This window comes from Anser cygnoides, chromosome 38 (assembly GCF_040182565.1).
Source record: "Anser cygnoides isolate HZ-2024a breed goose chromosome 38, Taihu_goose_T2T_genome, whole genome shotgun sequence".
Lineage (NCBI taxonomy): Eukaryota > Metazoa > Chordata > Aves > Anseriformes > Anatidae > Anser > Anser cygnoides.
Genome location: NC_089910.1, coordinates 435,616 through 455,302, shown reverse-complemented (window position 1 = coordinate 455,302; position 19,687 = coordinate 435,616). Strand labels below are relative to the sequence as shown.

The 19,687-nt window shown below is 49.7% G+C and overlaps 2 protein-coding genes and 1 long non-coding RNA gene across 3 annotated transcripts; all 3 read left to right on the top strand.

Moving 5' to 3' along the window:
• Positions 1-1,833: 1,833 nt before the first annotated feature.
• On the top strand, positions 1,834-2,931 carry LOC136788517 (olfactory receptor 14A16-like). Its single transcript, XM_066987070.1, has one exon. It carries the CDS (start codon positions 1,879-1,881, stop codon positions 2,929-2,931), a length of 1,053 nt encoding a protein of 350 aa, XP_066843171.1. The 5' UTR covers positions 1,834-1,878.
• Positions 2,932-9,590: 6,659 nt separating this feature from the next.
• Positions 9,591-15,637, top strand: LOC106049143 (uncharacterized). Its single transcript, XR_007160162.2, has 4 exons — positions 9,591-10,297; positions 10,607-10,797; positions 12,187-12,384; positions 15,288-15,637. It is a non-coding gene; the product is annotated as an uncharacterized lncRNA (long non-coding RNA).
• Positions 12,945-14,392, top strand: LOC136786264 (olfactory receptor 6E1-like). The gene has a single exon (XM_066987046.1). The coding sequence runs from the start codon at positions 13,560-13,562 to the stop codon at positions 14,328-14,330; it is 771 nt and encodes a 256-aa protein (XP_066843147.1). The 5' UTR covers positions 12,945-13,559; the 3' UTR covers positions 14,331-14,392.
• Positions 15,638-19,687: the final 4,050 nt, after the last annotated feature.

Sequence of the window (19,687 nt, the reverse complement as noted above, 5' to 3'; positions counted from 1 at the left end):
TCTTTAATGTCCTTTCCCACCCAAAGCATTCAATGGTTCTAAGATCCTGGAAGCCTACAATTCATAGAATCATTAAAGTTGGAAAAGACTTCCAAATCATCTGGTCCAACTGTGCCCCAGCCACCAATACTACCCTCTAAACAATGTTTCTAAGCACCAAGCTTTCCTTAAACATCCCCATGGATGGTGACTCCACCACCTCCCTGAGCAACCCATTCCAAAGCCTAACCAAATTGGTCAAATATCAGGGTGGATGGAACCTTGAGCGACCTGGTCTAGTGAAAGCTTCCCCCTGCCATGCCAGGGGGGTTGGGACTAGATGGTCTTTAAGGTCCCTTCAGACCCGAAGGATTCTATGATACAATGATCCTGCAGGCCAACAATTGGTTGTGTAGCTTATGTAGACAGAGTGATTTCAGTTTCTGTCAAAAAGTTTCTCCCGCTTAATATCAACAAACATTTGGAAGAGATGGGATGCAGCCTGCCTGTCACTTTGTGGGTGTCCGGTCTCAGAATGGGACAAGAAATGAGTATTCTCAAGCCAAACTCTTCTTTTGAATCAGGGGAAAACACAACACTGGAAATAAGAGTTTATCTCAAGCTGAGAGAAGAAAATAAAGTGATTTCTTCAGCCTGATTCAAAGTTGATTTCCCTGGAGGCCCAGGGACTTATCAAGAGCTCCCTGTGCTGCTGAGCTGGGCCGGGCTCCTGGGCCCAAGGGGAGCCCCTGGCAAGTGGGCAGTGCTGCAGGGAGACAGCTCTGCCCAGGAGCAGCTCCTCTGCACAGCGCAGCAGGGCTGGGGGCACTGCCTGCAGGGGACAAGGGCGGCTGAGAGAAGGGAGGGAGATGTTAAAGGCAGTGTGGAGGGGGGCTGCTGAGAGCTCACTGCGGGAGAAATCTTCACAGCCCTGAACAGGGTAAGTCTGGCTGCAGGGCAGGGCAGCTCTTGTTCCTGGTGCCATCTGCAGAGTTGCTGGCAAATCCCGCAGACTGTGGGATCTTTCAGGGCAAACTTAGCATTTCTTTAGATAAGAGGAGAAAGACAAAGTGCAGAGCAGGGATTACCTGTAAAAGCCATCAGATGGATAGGACGTGAGGGTTCCTTTTCACGGGACTGGCTGTAGGCTGTGTAGCTGGGGTGCAGGCAGGGGTGCCCAGGGCTGTGGTGCAGAGCAGGGTCCCTGCTGTGCCCCAGGGGCTGTGTGCCGGGGCAGGGCTTCTGCTGCCTGCCAGGCTCAGCACTCAGCCTGCCAGGGGAGATGCCAAGGGAGCTGCAGGGAAAAGCTGCAGGTGGAAGGAGCCCCCCAGCAGGGCAGGGCGGGGAAAGGTCCTCCTGCTACCCAGAGGCTGCTGCCTGGGGCAGGCTGCTCAGAGCTCCACAGCACCCCCAGAACATCTCTGGGGGAGATTCTTTAAAGGGAAGAACAACACCTGCTGTACCTGAAGGGAAGACACCCTCTGAGGTCTCTGCTTTCAACTGCTTTGGAGGGCTGTCAGGGGGATGATAATGGTGTTGTCAGGATTGTAGAGAGACTGAAACTCATACAACATTACACTGAAAGAGACCTGTAGGTCTTTGAGGAACCTCACAATTTCACTCCACACCTTTTAGCCTACAGACAGCACCAACACCACCTTCACTGTTTCTTGTGGGATTGTAGGAACTCCTTCTCAGCACCTGCAAATAAAGAGATGCCTCTGGCCAGCGGGCATCTAAGGTCCACCACCGGTGCCCTTTACTAGAACTCTAGGGCATTACTGACTCCTGCTAAGCCCACAGATGATCTGCCAGATCTCTGAGGCAATCTTAGATAGAAAAAAAAACCAGAGCTCACAGGTAATACAGTGTGTCTTGCTGAGAAGGTGTCTGTGAAACATGGTAGACGTTTTGCTCAGATTAGTATCAAACTTGTTTGTATCTATTCCTCCATGGACAGTCAACCATGCCCAGAGACAGCAAATGTCCAACAGCAGCTTCCCCACAGAGTTCCTCCTCCTGCCATTCGCAGACACACGCGAGCTGCAGCTCCTGCACTTCGGGCTCTTCCTGGGCATCTACCTGGCTGCCCTCCTGGGCAACGGCCTCATCCTCACAGCCGTAGCCTGCGACCACCACCTCCACACCCCCATGTACTTCTTCCTCCTCAACCTTGCCCTCCTTGACCTGGGCACTATTACCACCACTGTTCCCAAAGCCATGGCCAACTCCCTCTGGGACACCAGGTCCATTTCCCACTTGGGTTGCGCTGCCCAGGTCTTTATGTTTGCTGTCTTTGTCACAGCAGAGTTTTTCCTTCTCACCATCATGGCTTATGACCGCTATGTTGCCATCTGCAAACCCCTGCACTACAGGACAATAATGGGCAGCAGAACTTGCGCCAAAATAGCAGAAGCTACCTGGGGCAGTACTTTTCTCTATGCTGTGCTACACACTGCCAATACCTTTTCCCTCCCCCTCTGCCAAGGCAATGCTGTGGACCAGTTCTTTTGTGAAATTCCCCAGATCCTCAAGCTCTCCTGCTCAAATGCCTACCTCAGAGAGGTTGGGCTCATTGTGGTTTGTTCTTGTTTGTTGTTCGGGTGTTTTGTTTTCATCCTTTTCTCCTATGTGCAGATCTTCAGGGCTGTGCTGAGGATCCCCTCAAAGCAGGGACGGCACAAAGCCTTTTCCATGTGCCTTCCTCACCTGGCCGTGGTCTCCCTGTTTCTCAGCACTGCCTTTTTTGCCTATCTGAAGCCCCCTTCCATGTCCTCCTCATCCCTGAATCTTTTTCTGGCAGTTCTGTACTCGGTGGTGACTCCAGCAGTGAACCCCCTCATCTACAGCATGAGGAACAAGGAGCTGAAGGATGCAGTGTGGAATGTGATGACTGGATTGTTTTCAGAAGCAGTAAACTGCCTGGCTTCTTCTTGTGCATTTCACTCATAATAGAGCTCATTGCAGGACCAGATATAAATTTTGTTGTTCTTTTTTTTTATCTTTTTGCTGTGCGTTTCTTGTGATAGTATTGTCAACAAAGGAATGTCCTGTTTTATCCTCTTCCTGTTTTATCCTAACTGTGTTTTGTCACTAAGAGACTTGGTGGAAACAAGGTGTATTTAAAGTATATTTGAGATATATTTAAATAATAGGAAAGACCCTGTTGTGACTTGCTTGCCTGAGATCCTTCTTTGGAGACCTGTGGTAGAGCTCCAGGGGTACTTGGCTCTGTGCAAAGGTGGAGGGGAAAAGTCCTGGCACAGTAGCACTGCCAGGGAGCCCCAGGGCTTGGTCTTTCCTGAGGTTTTCTCCCTTTCACATCCCACTCACTGCTCCTGAGTCCTTGTGTTGCTGTGAGGACTGATTGCTCTTGTCGCTTGCTCACCGTGCTGCTGTGGGGCAGTCCTGTGTCCACAGGCAGGGACAGGCCAGGGGCACTTCTCTAACACAGCTGGCTCCGTACCAGCATCACCAGCATAAAATGGGATCTGCTGAGGGCAGTGCCTGAAGACTCAGCTCTGCTCCCAATGTTGCTCTCACGGATATTGCAAAATAATAGACTTGAATGAGGCTCCTTCACAGAACCACAGAAACACAGAATCATCTAGGTTGGAAGAGACCTCCAAGATCACCTGCTCCAACCTATGACTAACACTAACAATTCCTCCACTAAACCATATCACTAAGCTCTACATCTAAACATCTTCTAAAGACCTCCAGGGATGGTGACTCAACCACTTCCCTGGGCAGCCCATTCCAATGCCTAACAGCCCTTTCCATAAAGAATTTTTTCCTAATATCCAACCTAAACCTCCCCTGGTTCAAATTTAGCCTATTCCCCCTCGTCCTGTCACCAGGCACATGGGAGAATAGACCAACCCCCACCTCTCTACAGCCTCCTTTAAGGTACCTATAGAGAGCGATGAGGTCGCCCCTGAGCCTCCTCTTCTCCAGGCTAAGCAACCCCAGCTCCCTCAGCCACTCCTCTTGTTCTCCTGACCCCTCACCAGCTTTGTTGCCCTTCCCTGGACTGTCTCGAGCACCTCGATGTCATTCTTGTAGTGAGGGGCCCAAAACTGAACACAGTACTCGAGGTGAGGCCTCACCAGAGCCGCGTACAGGGGGACAATCCCTTCCCTAGTCCTGCTGGCCACACTGTTTCTTATGCAAGCCAGGATGCTGTTGGCCTTCTTGGCCACCTGAGAACACTGCTGGCTCATATTCAGCCGACTATCCACCAATACTCCCAGGTCCTTCTCTGCCAGGCAGCTTTCCAGCCAGTCATCTCCCAGCCTGTAGCGCTGCTTGGGGTTGTTACGCCCCAAGTGCAGGACCCGGCACTTGGCCTTGTAGAACTTCATAGAGTTGGCCTCAGCCCACTCAGGCTCCACTAGTGACTGGCCTCCAACTGGATTTAACTCCATTCACCACAACTCTTCGGGCCCAGCTATCCAGTTTTTAACCCAGTGAAGTGTATGTCAGTCCAAGCCATGAGCAGCCAGTTTCTTGAGGAGAATGCTGTGGGAAATGGTGCCAAAAGCCTTACTGAAGTCAAGGTAGACCACATCCACAACCTTTCCCTCATCCACTAAGCATGTCACTTTATCATAGAAGGAAATCAGGTTCGTCAAGCAGGACCTGCCTTTCATAAACCCATGCTGACTGGGCCTGATCGCCTGGTTGCCCTGCAAGTCCTGTGTGATGACACTCAAGATAATCTGCTCCATGTGCTTCCCTTGCACTCAAGTCAAACTAAGAGGCCTATGGTTTCCCGGGTCTACCCTCCAGCCCTTCTTGTAGATGGGCGTCTTATTTGCTAGCTGCCAGTCGACTGGGACCTTCCCTGATAGGCAGGACTGCTGATAAATGATGGAAAGTGGCTTGGTCAGCTCTTCTGCCACTTCTCTCAGTACCCTCGAGTGGATCCCATCCGGCCCCATCGACTTGCATACATCCAAGTGCTGTAGCAGGTTGCCAGCCATTTCCTCGTGGATAGTGAGGGCCACATCCTGCTCCCCATCCCCTTCCACCAGCTCAGGGTACTGGGTATCCAGAGAAAAACTGGTTTTGCCACTAAGCGCTGAGGCAAAGAAGGCATTAAGCACCTCAGCCTTTTCCTCATCTCTTGTCACTGTTTCCCCCCGCATCCAGTAAAGAATGGAGATACTCCTTAATCCTCCTTTTTGTGTTTATGCATTTATAAACATATTTTTTGTTATCTTTAACAGCAGTAGTCAGACTGAGCTCCAGATGAGCTTTGGCCTTTCTAATTTTGTCCCTGCACAGCCTCATGACATCTTTGTAGTTCTCCTGAGTGGCCCGCCCTCTTTTCCAAAGGTCCTAAGCCCTATTTTTTTTCCTAAGCTCTAGCCACAGTTCCGTGTTCAGCCAGACCGGCCTTCTTCCACGCCGGCTCATCTTTGGGCATGTGGGGACGGTCTGCTCCTGAGCCTTTTAGATTTCCTTCTTGAAGAGTGCCCAGCCTTCCTGGACTCCTCTGCCCTTCAGAACTGCCTCCCAAGGGACTCTGCCAACCAGTGTCCTGAACAGCTCAAAGTCTGCCCTTCAGAAGTCCAAGTCAGCAGTTTTACTGATCTCTCTCCTGACTTCACCAAGAATAGAGAACTTTACCTTTTCTTGGTCACTCTGCCCAAGACAGCTCCTGACCACCACATCTCCCACCAGTCCTCCTCTGTTTGTGAACAGCAGGTCTAGTGGGGCACGTACCCAGGTAGGCTCACTAACCAGCTGTGTCAGGAAGCTATCTTCCACACTCTCCAGAAACCTCCTAGACTGCTTCCTCTGAGCTGTATTGTATTTCCAGGATATGTCTGCAAAGTTGAAGTCCCCCACAAGAACAAGTGCTGGTGATTGCGTGACTTCTGCCAGCTGCTTGTAGAATGCCTCATCTGTCTCCTCATCCTGGCTTGGCGATCTATAAGATATCCCCACCAGGATGCCTGCCTTGTTGGCATTCTCTCTGACCCTAACCCATAGGGACTCAACATTATCATTCCCAGACTCGAGTTCTACAACATCAAAACACTCTCTGCTATAGAGAGCCACATCACTGCCCCTTCTGTGCTGCCTGTCCCTTCTGAAGAGCCTATAACAAGCCTATAAGAGCCTATTCATTGAAGCACTCCAGTCATGGGATAGGTCCCACCATATTTCAGTGATGGCAACCAGGTCATAGCTTGCATTTATTTTTTTGCTATTGAACACTGGCTACAGTTATATTATATTGGATATGCATCAATAAAATCTCTGTTTATGACCCAGAGAAATCTAACACCACAAATGTCACTCAAATGTCACTCTGGCATCTCCAATGTCACCAGGGGTCTGCATCTGAACAGCTCCCTCCTGGCCTGTCTCCATTCAATGTGCTGGGAGCTAAGACAAGCAGTTGACATTCAGCTGCCTGGTTTGTGCCCACCTGAACCAAGACAAGAGGAATCCCAACTCCTGTGGGCTTGTGCGAGGCATGGGAGAGGCAGCTAAGCCCCCTTCTAGCCTCTGGACTGCAAACAAAACTAAGATGCCTTGGTTGACTCAGCTGAAACCCTTCCCTCAGCAGGGGGAAGGCAGATCCCTCCCTGTCTGTGCATGGGTGTTCTGCCTAAAACCAGGACATGGAAAGGTGATTCTTGGACATCATACCTCTTCTGAAATGAAGAAGGACAGTGTTCCCTCTCCAGTGGAAGGAAGGAACATAAAAGTTTACTTCAGTCTGTTTCAAAGTTGATTTTCTGGAGACCCAGGGACTTATCAAGAGCTCCCTGTGCTGCTGAGCTGGGCCGGGCTCCTGGGCCCAAGGGGAGCTCCTGGCAAGCGGGCAGCGCTGCAGAGAGACAGCTCTGACCAGGAGCAGCTCCTCTGCACAGCGCAGCAGGGCTGGGGGCACTGCCTGCAGGGGACAAGGGTGGCTGAGAGAAGGGAGGGAGATGTTAAAGGCAGTGTGGAGGGGGGCTGCTGAGATCTCACTGCAGGAGAAATCTTCCCAGCCCTGAACAGGGTAAGTCTCTGGCTGCAGGGCAGGGCAGCTGTTCTTCCTGGTGCCATCTCCAGATTTGCAGGCAAATCCCACAGCCTCTGGGAGCTTTCAGAAGGACTCTCAGAATTTCTTTGTATAAGAGGGGAACAACGAGGTCCAAAGCAGAGATCACCTGCCCAAACTGGCAGAAGGACAGGACATGAAGGTTTCTTCTCACGAGGCTGGCTGCAGGCTGTGTAGCTGGGGTGCAGGCAGTGGTGCCAGGGCTGTGGTGTAGAGCAAGGTCCCTGCTGTGCCCCAGGGGCTGTGTGCCGGGGCAAGGCCTCTGCCACCTTCCAGGTGCAGCACTCAACCTGCCCAGCGATCTGCCCAGGGAGATGCAGGGATAAGCTGCAGATGGAAGGAGCCCCCCCCGCCCATTGGGGCAGGTTCCTGCTGGTGACCAGAGGCTGCTGCCTGGGACAGGCTGCTCCCAGCACCACAGCACCCCCAGGGCACTTCAGAGTAGACTCCACAAGAGAAAGATAAGTGCAAGGAATTCTTGAAGAAAACCGTTCTGTGCTTTGAGATTTCTCCTCTTGCTTTGCTGGGTGGCAGTGGGAGACGGGAATTTATTTCTACATTATTATGAAGGCAATGAGACCCCAGTTTTTCTTACCTCCTGTTAGGTCAGAGATACTCTTTAGCCACTAAACACAGGGAGTTGTCCCTGAAAATTTTCCTGGGACAGTAGGTGTCTGCAGGCAGCTTTCACCACACACCAGGTGGGATGGGGTCTGTGAGCAATGGCAGGGAGGAGATGTGGAGGTAGGGAAGCAGTTCCCAGCAGGGACAGCTCCAGGTAGCAGAGACGTGGGCAGGGTGGGAGAGGGAGCTGCTGCCTGAAACACAAAGGGAGGGGGGATTCAGGCACTTCCTGTTAAGCCTGCAGTGCAGGCACCTTCCCTGCAGCAACCCCCTGCTCTCCTCTGCCACCCAACATATCCTCTGCCCTCACATTTTCCCTCCCCCTCTGCTAAGGCAATGCCCTGGACCAGTTCTTCTGTGAAATTCCCCAGATCCTCAAGCTCTCCTGCTCAGATGCCTACCTCAGAGAAGCTGGGTTTCTTGTGGTTAGCGTCTGTTTTGTATCTGGGTGCTTTGTTTTCATTCTTTTCTCCTATGTGCGGATCTTCAGGGCTGTGCTGAGGATCCCCTCAAAGCAGGGCTGACAGAAAGCCTTTTCCACTTGCCTCCCTCACCTGGCTGTGGTCTCCCTGTTCATCAGCACTGGCTTATTTGCCTAGCTAAAACCTCCATCCATGTCCTCCTCCTCCCTGAATCTTTTGCTGGCAGTTCTGTACTCAGTGGTGCCTCCAGCAGTGAACCCCCTCATCTACAGCATGAGGAACAAGGAGCTGAAGGATGCAGTGTGGAAAGTGATGACTGGACATTTTTCTGAAGCAATAAACCGCCCATGTTTTACATACCGCTCATAAGGTAACTTATTACAGCTTCAGACCCAATATATTTGGTGCTATTTAGTTTTATGTTTTAAATTTCCTTTCCTTTATTCATGATAGAATAGGAAATGTATTTGTTCATCCTCTTCCATTTCAGTATCTACCTGTCTCTTGTGACATAGAAACTTGGTGTGAAGGAGCCAGGCTCTCTTTGTATTTAAATAATAGAAAAGACATGGCAATGACTTGCTTGCCTGAGATTCTCCCTCAGAGACCTGTGGTGGAGCTGCAGGCGCACTTGGCTGTGTGCAGAGGTGGAGGGGAGAAGAGTCCTGGCACAGCAGCACTGCCAGGGAACCCCAGGGCTTGGTCTGTCCCAAGCTGCTCTCCATTTCACCTCCCACACTCTCCTTCAGAGCCCTTGTGTTGCTGTGAGGACTGATTGCTCTTGTCACTTGCTCATCGTGCTGCTGTGGGGCAGTCCTGTGTCCATAGGCAGGGACAGGCCAGGGGCACTTCTCTAACACAGCTGGCTCCACACCAGCATCTCCAGCATAAAAGGAGATCTGCTGAGGGCAGTGCCTGAAGGCTCAGCTCTTCTTCCAAAGCTGCTCTCATGGATACTGCAAAGGAGTAGACTCAAAGGAGGCTCCTTGATTTCCTTGTTTCTCTTCCATGAGTCTCTGACTCTGAAGAAGGCCGGCTATCCGTGCGCACCCTCCATGGCCAAAGAACCACTTGTGTGGGAGGCAGTCAGTGGCAATGCCCTCCACCAGCTGGTTCTGCCTTGCCAGCCTGACCAGCACAGCCCTGCAGAGTGCCCCCATGGCCCCACGCACCACAGCCCCCACGCTCTGCAGAGCAGCACCGCCAGCTCGGGGGCTGTGGGCAGCATGGGCAGGGGCTGCAGGAATGGCTGCTCAGGCCAGCCCAGACATGGTGGGCTGGGGCAAGGCTGTGTGGGACCTGGGGTGTCCCGGGAGCAGAGCAGGGCACTGTGTGTGTGTGCAGTGGTGCTGCCTGAGGAGCCCCAGGGCCAGCAGTGTTTTGGTGTTCTGTGCTGGGGAGCAGGGCTGTCCTGGGGAGCTGCAGGATGCCCAGGGGTTGGGAATCTCCTGCAAATGGCAGGAGCGGAGACACTGCCACTGACCTCCACTCCTCCATTTGCAGCTTTAGTGCCAGCCCAGCCTCAGCTCCTCTGCTGGGCTGGGCTGGGCTGGTCTGGACAGAGGAGAAGGAGGTGTGGAGAGCTGGGGAGGGTCTGGACTGGGCTGGCCTCCTGAGAGAGGCTGGGGGGAACCACAGAGCAGTCTGGGCTGGGCCCTTGTTCACTGGATATGGATATGACCAATGCTAATCAACATGACTTTCACACTAATTCCTTCTCTGCAGAGCTCTCAACACTCTCCTACAACATATATCAGTTCTTGATTTAATTTTCCACACAGCAGTGGCCATTTCCTTCAGGATGCCCTGGAGGAACTAAAGGCTGCATGGGGAACATGACTCCGGATGTGTGGGAGGCCTTCTGAAGCATGAGCTGGTTGGCAGGCAGAGTAGCTGAGGGATTGTGCAGGGCATCCCCTGCACCCACTGCTGCTGGGGGGGCTGGGAAGAGGCCTCCTGAGCACAGCAGCTCCTTGTGGCCCTGTGGATGCTGGCTGTGAGGTCACTTCTGTCCCAGCACCTGGCTGGCCAACAGCAGGGAGGCAGAGCCTCTGAGGTCATAAAGGCCATTGGAAAGCTGCCCCCAACAGGGTGACACATTTGGGATGGCCAGGGGAGAGCTGAGAGAACATATCTGGGAGATCTGGGGGAGAGAAGAGGGGTTTGGCTAAGAGAAAAGAAAGATTTTGAAGAGTTAAGAGGGGTTCAGGTAAGGCTGATGATGCTAAAACACTCACTGGGAAAAATGTTCGTGTTATGTCCTGGCAATGTTTCTAACCAGGAACCTGAAAACCTGGTGCTACCCTAAATACTATCCCTTACACTCAAAGGAATCCACTGCTCTCATCCCCAACCTCAAATCCTACTCTGAAGTCCAGCCCACACCACATCAGCTCTTTCCATTATTTTTAATCCATTGCTCTTGATAATCCATATCCCTTAATCCCTAGCATTATATTGCCAGCCTGAACACTAATTTTTCTGAGGCCTATAGCTCATCAGCTGAGATTTCTTCCAGATGAGAAAGCCAGGTGTGAGACAAGAAGAGGAAAGGAGCTTCTCTTAACCCCCAACCACAGGCAATAGCCCAGGTGCAACATGTACAACCAAGTTTCCAAAGTACTGAGCTGATGCAGCCCACTGGGGGATCCTTGGAAGAGGAATTAGATGTGAAGAGAGGGGTCCAGCTGGAGGAGAGAAAACATGCAGGTGGGAGTCTGTGAATAAAAAGAGACGGAATAACTTGGACATAGGTTTCTGGGGCCATTTCTGATGCCTTTGGGTATCTGAAAACTCTTCATGGATCAGAAAAGCATGACATAGGCATTTAGAGTGACTACCCCCCATTGGCAGTTGTTGCAGGAGGTAGAAAAGACATGGACTGGGACGGCTGCTGTGCACTTCTTTGCTGGGTGCTTGCAAACAAGTGCTCCTCTTCCTTGATCATCTCCACCAGAAAGAGGAGTTCATGTATCAGGCTTGGATGTGAACCCCATGCACCTACATTTCAGTGTGAGGCTCCTGAGACAGATCGGGATCCATATCTCTTGTCCTTAGCAGCAGCACAGACAACTGTGCCCACTGGGTCTCCCCGTCCTGCATTTCCAGTCAGAACAGAGGTAGCTTTTAAACTAAAAGAGGGTAGTTTTAGATTGGATATTCAAAAGAAATTATTTTCTCTGAGGGTGGTGAGGCACTGGAACAGGTTGACCAGAGGAACTGTGGGTGCCCCATCCCTGGAAGTGTTCAAGGCCAGGCTTAATGGGGCTTTGAGCAACCTGGTCTAGTGGAACGTGCCCCTCCCTATGGCAGGGCAGTTGGAAATAGATGATCTTTAAGGTGCCTTTGAAACCAAATCTTTATATGTTTTTGTGATCTTATGATTAATGTGACTGACCAGACTTGTTTCCTGTCACTGCCTCCCATTCTTATTTTTTCTCATTGCATGGGAAAAGGTCTTTGACCAGATCCCCTCAGTGCTTTTAGTTGATTGTCAGGGCTAAACCGCAACATATTGCTGTTGGTGACTGGGCTTGAGCTTTTGCTAAAACAATTACAGCTAATGGGTTAATCTCAACAAGTTTTCCAGATGAAGCCAGTGCAGAGATTTCCCTTTGCCAGTCTAGAGGCAAAGAGCAAGGTGGGGCACTTGGGGTCTAAGACCAGCCCAAGCCCCAGGCTGAAATGTCCGTGCAAACATGGTTGTACTACCCACTTCTGAGCTTCCCATTTTACTGCCTAAGTGCACCCATTCTGCCCTGGGACAGGTCCTGAGGGGACAACACATCCCACAGAGAAGCCTTTCACTGCTTCAAACCCATCATCTCCTCCTCCACCCTTGCATTTTGAGGTGGTTTCTTTTTGCAGTCATCTGCTCTGATCCTTTCTATGTCTAAACACATAGGGAAAGGTGAAGGAGAAAATGTCTGTCTTTACTGAACAAGTATCTCTTGTGCTTTTTGTTTTAGTTTTCTTTATTTTCCTGCTACCTGAGTAGTGTGATTTATGTAAGAGAGTAATTTACTACAATCGTCAGAGACTTGAGTAATGAGTTTCATCTCTCTCTCTGTTTTTTTTTTTTTTTTTTTTTCCTGTTAGAGGAGTAGTTTGATTTACAGATGAGAGCAACTTACCTAAATCATCAGAGACTTGAGACTTCAGTAATGAGTTTCACCTACTTCACTCCTGGTGCCTGTGAGAACTTGTTCTCCCGAGGCTTCCCCAACAGTCAATGGAGACAAGAGAAAGTGCTCGTGGCTGGGTCGTCCCAGACTAGAACTGCCATGCAAAATAAAGGTGAGGGATCTCTTTCAGATGCTCTTCTTTCTCTCAGCATTGACAGGATGGGAGTAAGTTAAATTGCTCAGCCTCCAGGATATGACTTTTAGACAAGTGAAATATAAGCCTACACAATAGTACTTGGCACTTTTTTAAGGCGCTTCCTCTTTGTACAACAAGGACCATCCTTAAGCTTTTGAAGATGACAAGATTTTTCCACCTCTTGGAGCAGTAAGGCATTTAGGTGACACCATCTGATAGTAAGAGAGAAGAGCAACTGTTTGGAAAAAACTGCATTTCCACGCAGAATGAGGTCAGATGAGATTGTGTGATGGATACATTTCCACTGACCTGGTGGGACAATAATGAATTTTGTCCTTAATTTAGATTACTGAAAAAGGCAAATTACACTTGGTCCCCATTTTCCCTCTTTCCTAAAGAAACAGGGGAAGATGATGCAGAATAAATCAGGGCATTACAAAAGAGATACATGAAATTTGTTTGTCTTGAAATCAACCAAGGGATCCTCTGCTGCTGCTAGTCCAAAAAGGCAAGTACTGAAGAGGAGAGAGAAGAACTTTAAATATACATATTTGAATTCATGGTTTAGCATCTACATAGTAGGAAATATTTGTGCAGGACATGAGAATTCCTTTTGAAACATTGTTATGATGGATGTTTGCAATTGTTCTGAGTGAATGTGGACTTTCCCAGGAACGGGGTGCAATCACTAACAACCCTTTCTTAGCCCTGTGTTCTTGAGAAAGAATCGCTTGTGGCTGATGGACAAAGTTGGAAAGAAGACAAGAAATTCCCTGAGGACTCTGCTTGATATGTGAAATAGAAAAGTCAGGGTGTGAGGAAGTTCCAAAGGAATCTTTTTCTCTCTCTGTTGTATGGGAAGCCTGCAAGCAAGAAAAGAGAGAAGGAAGGAGATAGCCTTCTGTCCAGACCATGAAATTATTGTACTTGGTTTTGCCATGTTCCTACCTCAGCAGGATGAATGGAAATTGGACATGGGAGTAGGCAATGGAACTGTCGTTACTGAATTCATCCTCTCAGGCTTCTCAGGGCTTGATCAAAGGCTACAGCTATTTCTCCATCTGGTCCTTCTACTTATGTACCTGACAACGGTGACGGGGAACGCAGCCATCATTTTCCTGGTGTGTGTGGATAACCGCCTGTAAACCCCCATGTACTTTTTCATTGGCAATCTGGCATTGCTGGAAATCTGGTTTACGTCCTCCACAAGCACCAAAATGTTGGTGATTCTGAGCTCTGACAGGAGAACAATCTCAGTAGGTGGCTGCTTTGCCCAGTCCTCTTTCTATTTTGCCCTGGGTGTTGCAGAGTTCGCTCTCCTTGTTGTCATGTCCTTTGACCGTTACGTTGCCATCTGCCAGCCTTTGCGCTATGCTGCCATCATGAAGCATCGGCTCTGCATCCACCTGGTTGCTGCTGTTTGGGTCATGGGCTTTGCATTCTTGAGTTACCACTTGGTGCTGCTCTCCAAGCTCACTTTCTGTGGTTTGAACAAGATTGAGCATTTTTTCTGTGACAACACCCCATTATTCCAACTTTCCTGCTCTGACACCAGCCTGCTTTGGAAAACAGAATCAGTTTTCATATTGTTTATCGTGCTGCCTTCCTTGTGTTTAACTCTGGCATCTTACACAAGCATCTTTTTCTGTATTCTACAAATGCCAGCAGCCTCTGGGAGGAAAAAAGCTTTTGCTACATGTTTTTCCCACCTCACCACCTTGGCCATTGTCTATGGAAGCTGCATTGCTCTCTACTCATGTCCCTCAGGACATGTTTCTTTGGAGACCAACAGAATTGTAGCTTTGCTGAACACTGTCCTGTACCCATTCTTAAACCCATTCATCTACAGTCTTAGAAACAAGGCCGTGATGCTGGCCCTGAAGGAAGCCATGGCCCGTGCAACAGCACAGCTTTTCCCCTAATAGTGATGCATTTCTGAAGAGCAATTTGAGTTCTCTGCGGTCATATCTTATGTAATACCACCTCCATATGTATGTGACCTCCACAAGTAGATGTCTCCAGAGGTTTATGTTCCTGCTGGACTGTGTTAGGGTGTTTGATAAGAAGTGCATCTGCACGCAAAAGGAAGGGCCAGGGAAGTGGTGGCAGGATGTTCATGCCTTGCCCTGGCTGCTTCCAGGCCCATCACATGATGAGCCCCCAGCTCATCAAGGGCCATTCTCCATGATCCCAAAAGAGCACAAAGCACAATGGCAGGTGGGAACCCAAGTCACAGGCTCCTGTGGAACCAAGATCTTGTCCCAGCTCCTTCCAGGATTGCCTTGGGTGGACCACCACCCCGATGTCCAGGAAGGAAACCCATGAAGATGAGCCACTGGCAGCAGCTCTCTGCATCACAATATACTAAGGTGGTTGCTGCCAAGGGCTGTAGGGACACATGGTGTGTGTACATGGGGAGTGAGTGCAGCAACTGGAGTAGAACCAGGGTGTCAGAGGGCCTGTTCTGGTCCCCTCAAGTGGAGAGAATGGGAGCCAGGCACATGTCCAGGGGAGGCTGAGTGTCTGAGCCCAGTTGCTGGAGGGATCCGCCTTGCACACACACACAAGCATTCAAGTGCACACACAACCACTTCACATTTCCCACTAACGTCTCTCCGTCCTGCTCAGCCAGAGAGGCTTGTGTGTGTGCCTCCCAGGAGTACACACTCTGCCTTGCTCAGGTTGAACTGAGGGACATGGAGATGCAGCAGCCTCAGCTCTCTCAGGCTGCCAGAGTGGGCTCTCTCTCTCATGGAGATGTGTGCCTGCTGGGCACAAAACCATTTCTGTATATGACATAGGTGCAGCAAGGTTGAAAGGAGTGGAAAGACAAAAGGGCAAGAGAAAACTGACTGAAGTGCACGTTATTGCCAACACAGGTGAGATCTTCTACTGCCAAGAAGTAAACGAATTAAGAGAAGAAAGTACTGAAAAAAGAGAGAACCTGAATATTGAATTGGAAGAGATCTGAGCCATGAAAACAAAGGTTACTAACACCAGCTGTCATGCTGCACTGGTCAAGCCCAGGATGCTGAGAAACAGATAGGAGCCCTGAAATCATAGTTACGAAAAAGACAAGGAGATTAAAAACTATGAAGTCACCTTGTCTTCAAGCTTCAAAGCTCTTCTAAAAGCTGGAGATATTCAATGAGGTGGTCAAAATCTCAAATTAAGATGGAAAACTGAAGGAAAAGAGACAGTTCAGACTTAAGTAACACTTGACTATAACTTTTAGAGCTCTTAGGAAAAGTGATCCCATCTCTCCTGTGTAACTTTTGGAAAAGTACTCTAAAGGCATAATAAATGGGTTCTCCTATACAGGTCCTTTGATTACATTTGCTTTTAAGGCAAAACTGGTTTTCAGAAGGATGTGGATTATCCTCTTTGTTTTCTCAAATACTTCTGCTTTGTCACCCCACACTATGTTGTCATCAATATACTGCAGGTATTCAGGAGCTTCCTCCTTTTCAGTGCAGTCCACATCAGTCCATGGCAAATTGTAGGGCTGTGTTTCCACCCCTGGGACAGTTGATTCCAGGTGGACTGGACAGCCCTTCAAGGGAAAGCAAGCTGTGGTCTGCATACTGCTACCAAAGGGATGGAGAAAAACATCAGTGATATCAGTTGTGGCATACCGCTTCGCTGCCTTTGACTCTAGTTCATACTGAAGTTCTACCACGTCCGGTACTGCAGCACTCAGCAGTGGCATGACTTCATTCAGGCCACGATAGTCCACTGGCCATATGGGACTATTAAAGGATGAGCGAGTCTTGCTGTTCACCCCTTGGCTCTCCACTTGATGAACCAGCTCGTGGATGGGAATCAGGGAGTCTCAGTTAGTGTGATACTGCCTCAGGTGCACCACTGGGGTAGCCATCAGCACCTGCTGTTCTTCAACCCTCAGAAACCCCACAACAGAAGGGTCCCATGAGAGACCAGGTCAAGGCAGACAGCTGTTTAATGTCCTCCGTCTCCAAGGCAGATATGCCAAAAGCCCACCGGAACCCTTTTGGATCCAGAAGTACTCTCTCCTGAAGTAGTCTATGCCAAGAATGTATAGAGCCTCCAGGCCAGTCCCAATGGGGTGCTTTTGCCACTCCTTCCCAGTTAGACTCACTTCAGCCTCCAATACTGGTACCAGTTGGGATTCCGCTGTCACTCCAGAAATACAAATGGGTTCTGCCCCTTTACAGCTTGATGGCATAACAGTACAGTTTGCACCAGTGTCCACTTGAGCCTTATATTCTTGTGCGTCTGACATTTTTGGATTTCAGTAAAGCTTTTGACACAGTTTCCCATAGGATCCTACTGGACAAAATGTCCAGCATACAGCTAAATAAAAACATCATACAATGGGATAGCAATTGGCTGATGGGTAGGGCTCAAAATGTTGTGGTATATGGGGCCACATCAGGCTGGTGGACAGTCACTAGTGGGGACCCCATGGCTCCGTTTTAGGGCCAGTACTCTTCCATGTTTTTATAAGTGATTTAGATGCAGGACTAGAAGATGTTTTGAGGAAATTTGCTGATGACACTGAAATGGGAGGTGTTGTTGACTCTGTCAAGGGTGGAAAGGCCTTGCGGAGATATCTGGACAGATTGGAGAGCTGGGCAGTCACCAACTGCATGAAGTTTAACAAGAGCAAGTGCCGGGTCCTGCACTTGGGACGGGGCAACCCTGGCTATACGTACAGACTGGGGGATGAGACACTGGAGAGCAGCCCCGCAGATAGGGATCTGGGGGTTGTGGTTGACAGCAAGCTGAATATGAGCCAGCAGTGTTCCCTGGCAGCCAGGAGAGCCAACTGTATCCTGAGGTGCATCAAGCACGTCATTGCTAGGGCTATGAAGATGGTGAAGGGCCTAGAGGGGAAGATGTATGAGGAGTGGCTGAGGTCACTTGGTCTGTTCAGCCTGGAGAAGAGGAGGCTGAGTGGAGACCTTATCGCAGTCGACAGCTTCCTCACGAGAGGGAGTGGAGGGGCAGGTGCCGTTCTATTCTCTTTGGTGACCAGTGATAGGACCCATGGGAATGGTGTCAAGCTGAGGCAGGGGAGGTTTAGGCTAAGCATCAGGAAGAGGTTCTTCACTGAGAGGGTTATCGCGCACTGGAACAGGCTCCCCAGGGAAGTAGTCACTGCACCAAGCCTGTCAGAGTTTAAGAAGCATTTGGACTGTGCACTTAGTCACATGGTCTGAATTTTTGGGTAGACCTGTGTGGTACCAGGAGTTGGACCCAATGATCCTTCTGTTTCCCTTCCAACTTGGACTATTCTATGATTCTATGCTTCTATGATTCCAGGCCATTAAATCCACACAGTCCAATAAACATGATTGTCTCTTCCCTCCATCTGGCTGGAAGCAGGACCCCTATAGCCCTATTCATAGTAGTTTTCCGTGTGTCTCAGGGACTGTGATGGAAACAGGAGTAGCAATTTTCTCAGAAGACCCCCCTTTGGCCATTGTTTTTCCTTGCAACTCACATACCCATGCCTCTAGGGTCAAGGTAGATTTCCCATCCCATTTTTTCATGTCCTCTCCATGGTCATGCAGGTAAAACCATTGGGTGTCATGTGGTGTGTACCCACCATATCCCCTTTCTTGAGCAGACTGGAGGCCGGTGACATAGACAGTGGGATCGAATACACCCTCAGCAAGTTTGCAGATGACACCAAGCTGAGTGTTGCAGTTGATACAATAGAAGAAAGGGATGGCATCCAAAGGACTTGGACAAGGTTGAGATTTGGGCCAATGTGAACCTAAAGAAGTTTAACAAGTCCAAGTGCAAGGTGCTGCACATAGGCCAGGGCAATCCCAGACATGAGTACAGACTGAGAGAAGAACTGATTGAGAGCAGCCCTGCGCAGAAGGACTCGGGGCTTCTGGTGGACAAAAAGCTTGACATGAGCCAGCAGTGCGAGCTTGCAGTCTGGAAGTCCAAGAGCATCCTATGCTGCATCAAAAGAGGACTGGCCATCAGGTCGAGGGAGGTGATTGTCCCCCTCTACTCTGCTCTTGTGAGGTCCCACTTGGAATACTGTGTCCAGGTCTGGGGCCCCCAGCACAAGAAAGATGTTGACCTGTTAGCGGATCTAGAGGAGAGTCATGAAGTCGGTCAGAGGGCTGCAGCATCTCTTCTACAAAGAAAGGCTGAGAGAGCTGGGGCTGTTCTGCCTACGGAAGAGAAGGCTCTGGGGGGACCTCATTGTGGCTTTTCAGTATTTAAAGGGGCTTATAAAAAAATGGAGAGAGACTCCTTGCTCAATCAGATAATGAGAGGACAAGGGGGAATGGTTTCAAACTAAAAGGGGGGAGATTTAGATTAGAGGTTAGGAGTAAATTCTTCACTCAGAGGGTGGTGAGGCACTGGAAGAGGATGCCCAGAGAGGTTGTGGATGCCTTGTTCCTGGAAGTGTTCAAGACCAGGCTGGCTGAGGCAGCAGGTAACCTGATCTAGTGGGTGGCATCCCTGCCCATGGCAGGGGGCTTGGAACTGGATGATCTTTAAGGTCTCTTCCTCACCAAGCCGTTCGTTGATCCTATATTTCTATGATCCAAATGCCTCTTGAACACTGACAGTCACGGGACATCAACCAGGTCACTGGAAAGACAATTCCAGTTTTTGACCATCCTCACAATAGAGAAAATTTTCCTAATGCCCAGTCTGAAGAGACCCTGATGCAGCTTTGTGCCTTTCCCACATGTCCTGCCATTGGTTACCACGGAGAAGAGACCGGCACGACCCTCTCCACTTCCCCTCCTAAGGAAGTTATTGAGAACAATGAGGTCGCCCTTCAGCCTTCTTTTCTGCAGACTACCCAGCAGTCCACAGGCTGTCTTCATAGGACGTGCCTTTTACCAGCATTCCCCCTTTTCCCTTGGTTTCCCATCTAAAAAGGTCCCTAATCAGATAACCTCCCTGGAATAAACATTTTCTCTGTCTCCCATGCTCTCACCAGTCAGTGTGACTGACCATGTCTGGCTCCCTTCACTGCTTCCTTTATCATTTGTCAGTCAGGTTTGTGTCCCTGGATACGTTGTGGTTTATCCTCAGGAAGCAGTAAAGCACCACACACACACAGCCACTCTCTCGTTCCCCCTTCATAAGAAACAGGGGGAGATAAACAGGAGATGGGGAGAGACTATTTGTCAGGGAGAGTAGCAGTAGGACAAGGGGCAACAGTTAAAAAAAAAAAAAAGAAAAAAAAGAGTAGATTTAGATCAGATCTAAAGAAGAAATTCTTCACACAAACGGTGGTGAGTCACTGGAACAGGTT

Bases quoted from the DNA above. Each gene is read 5' to 3' on its own strand.
- LOC136788517 (XM_066987070.1), top strand. From the start codon at position 1,879: ATGGTAGACGTTTTGCTCAGATTAGTATCAAACTTGTTTGTATCTATT.
- LOC136786264 (XM_066987046.1), top strand. From the start codon at position 13,560: ATGTACTTTTTCATTGGCAATCTGGCATTGCTGGAAATCTGGTTTACG.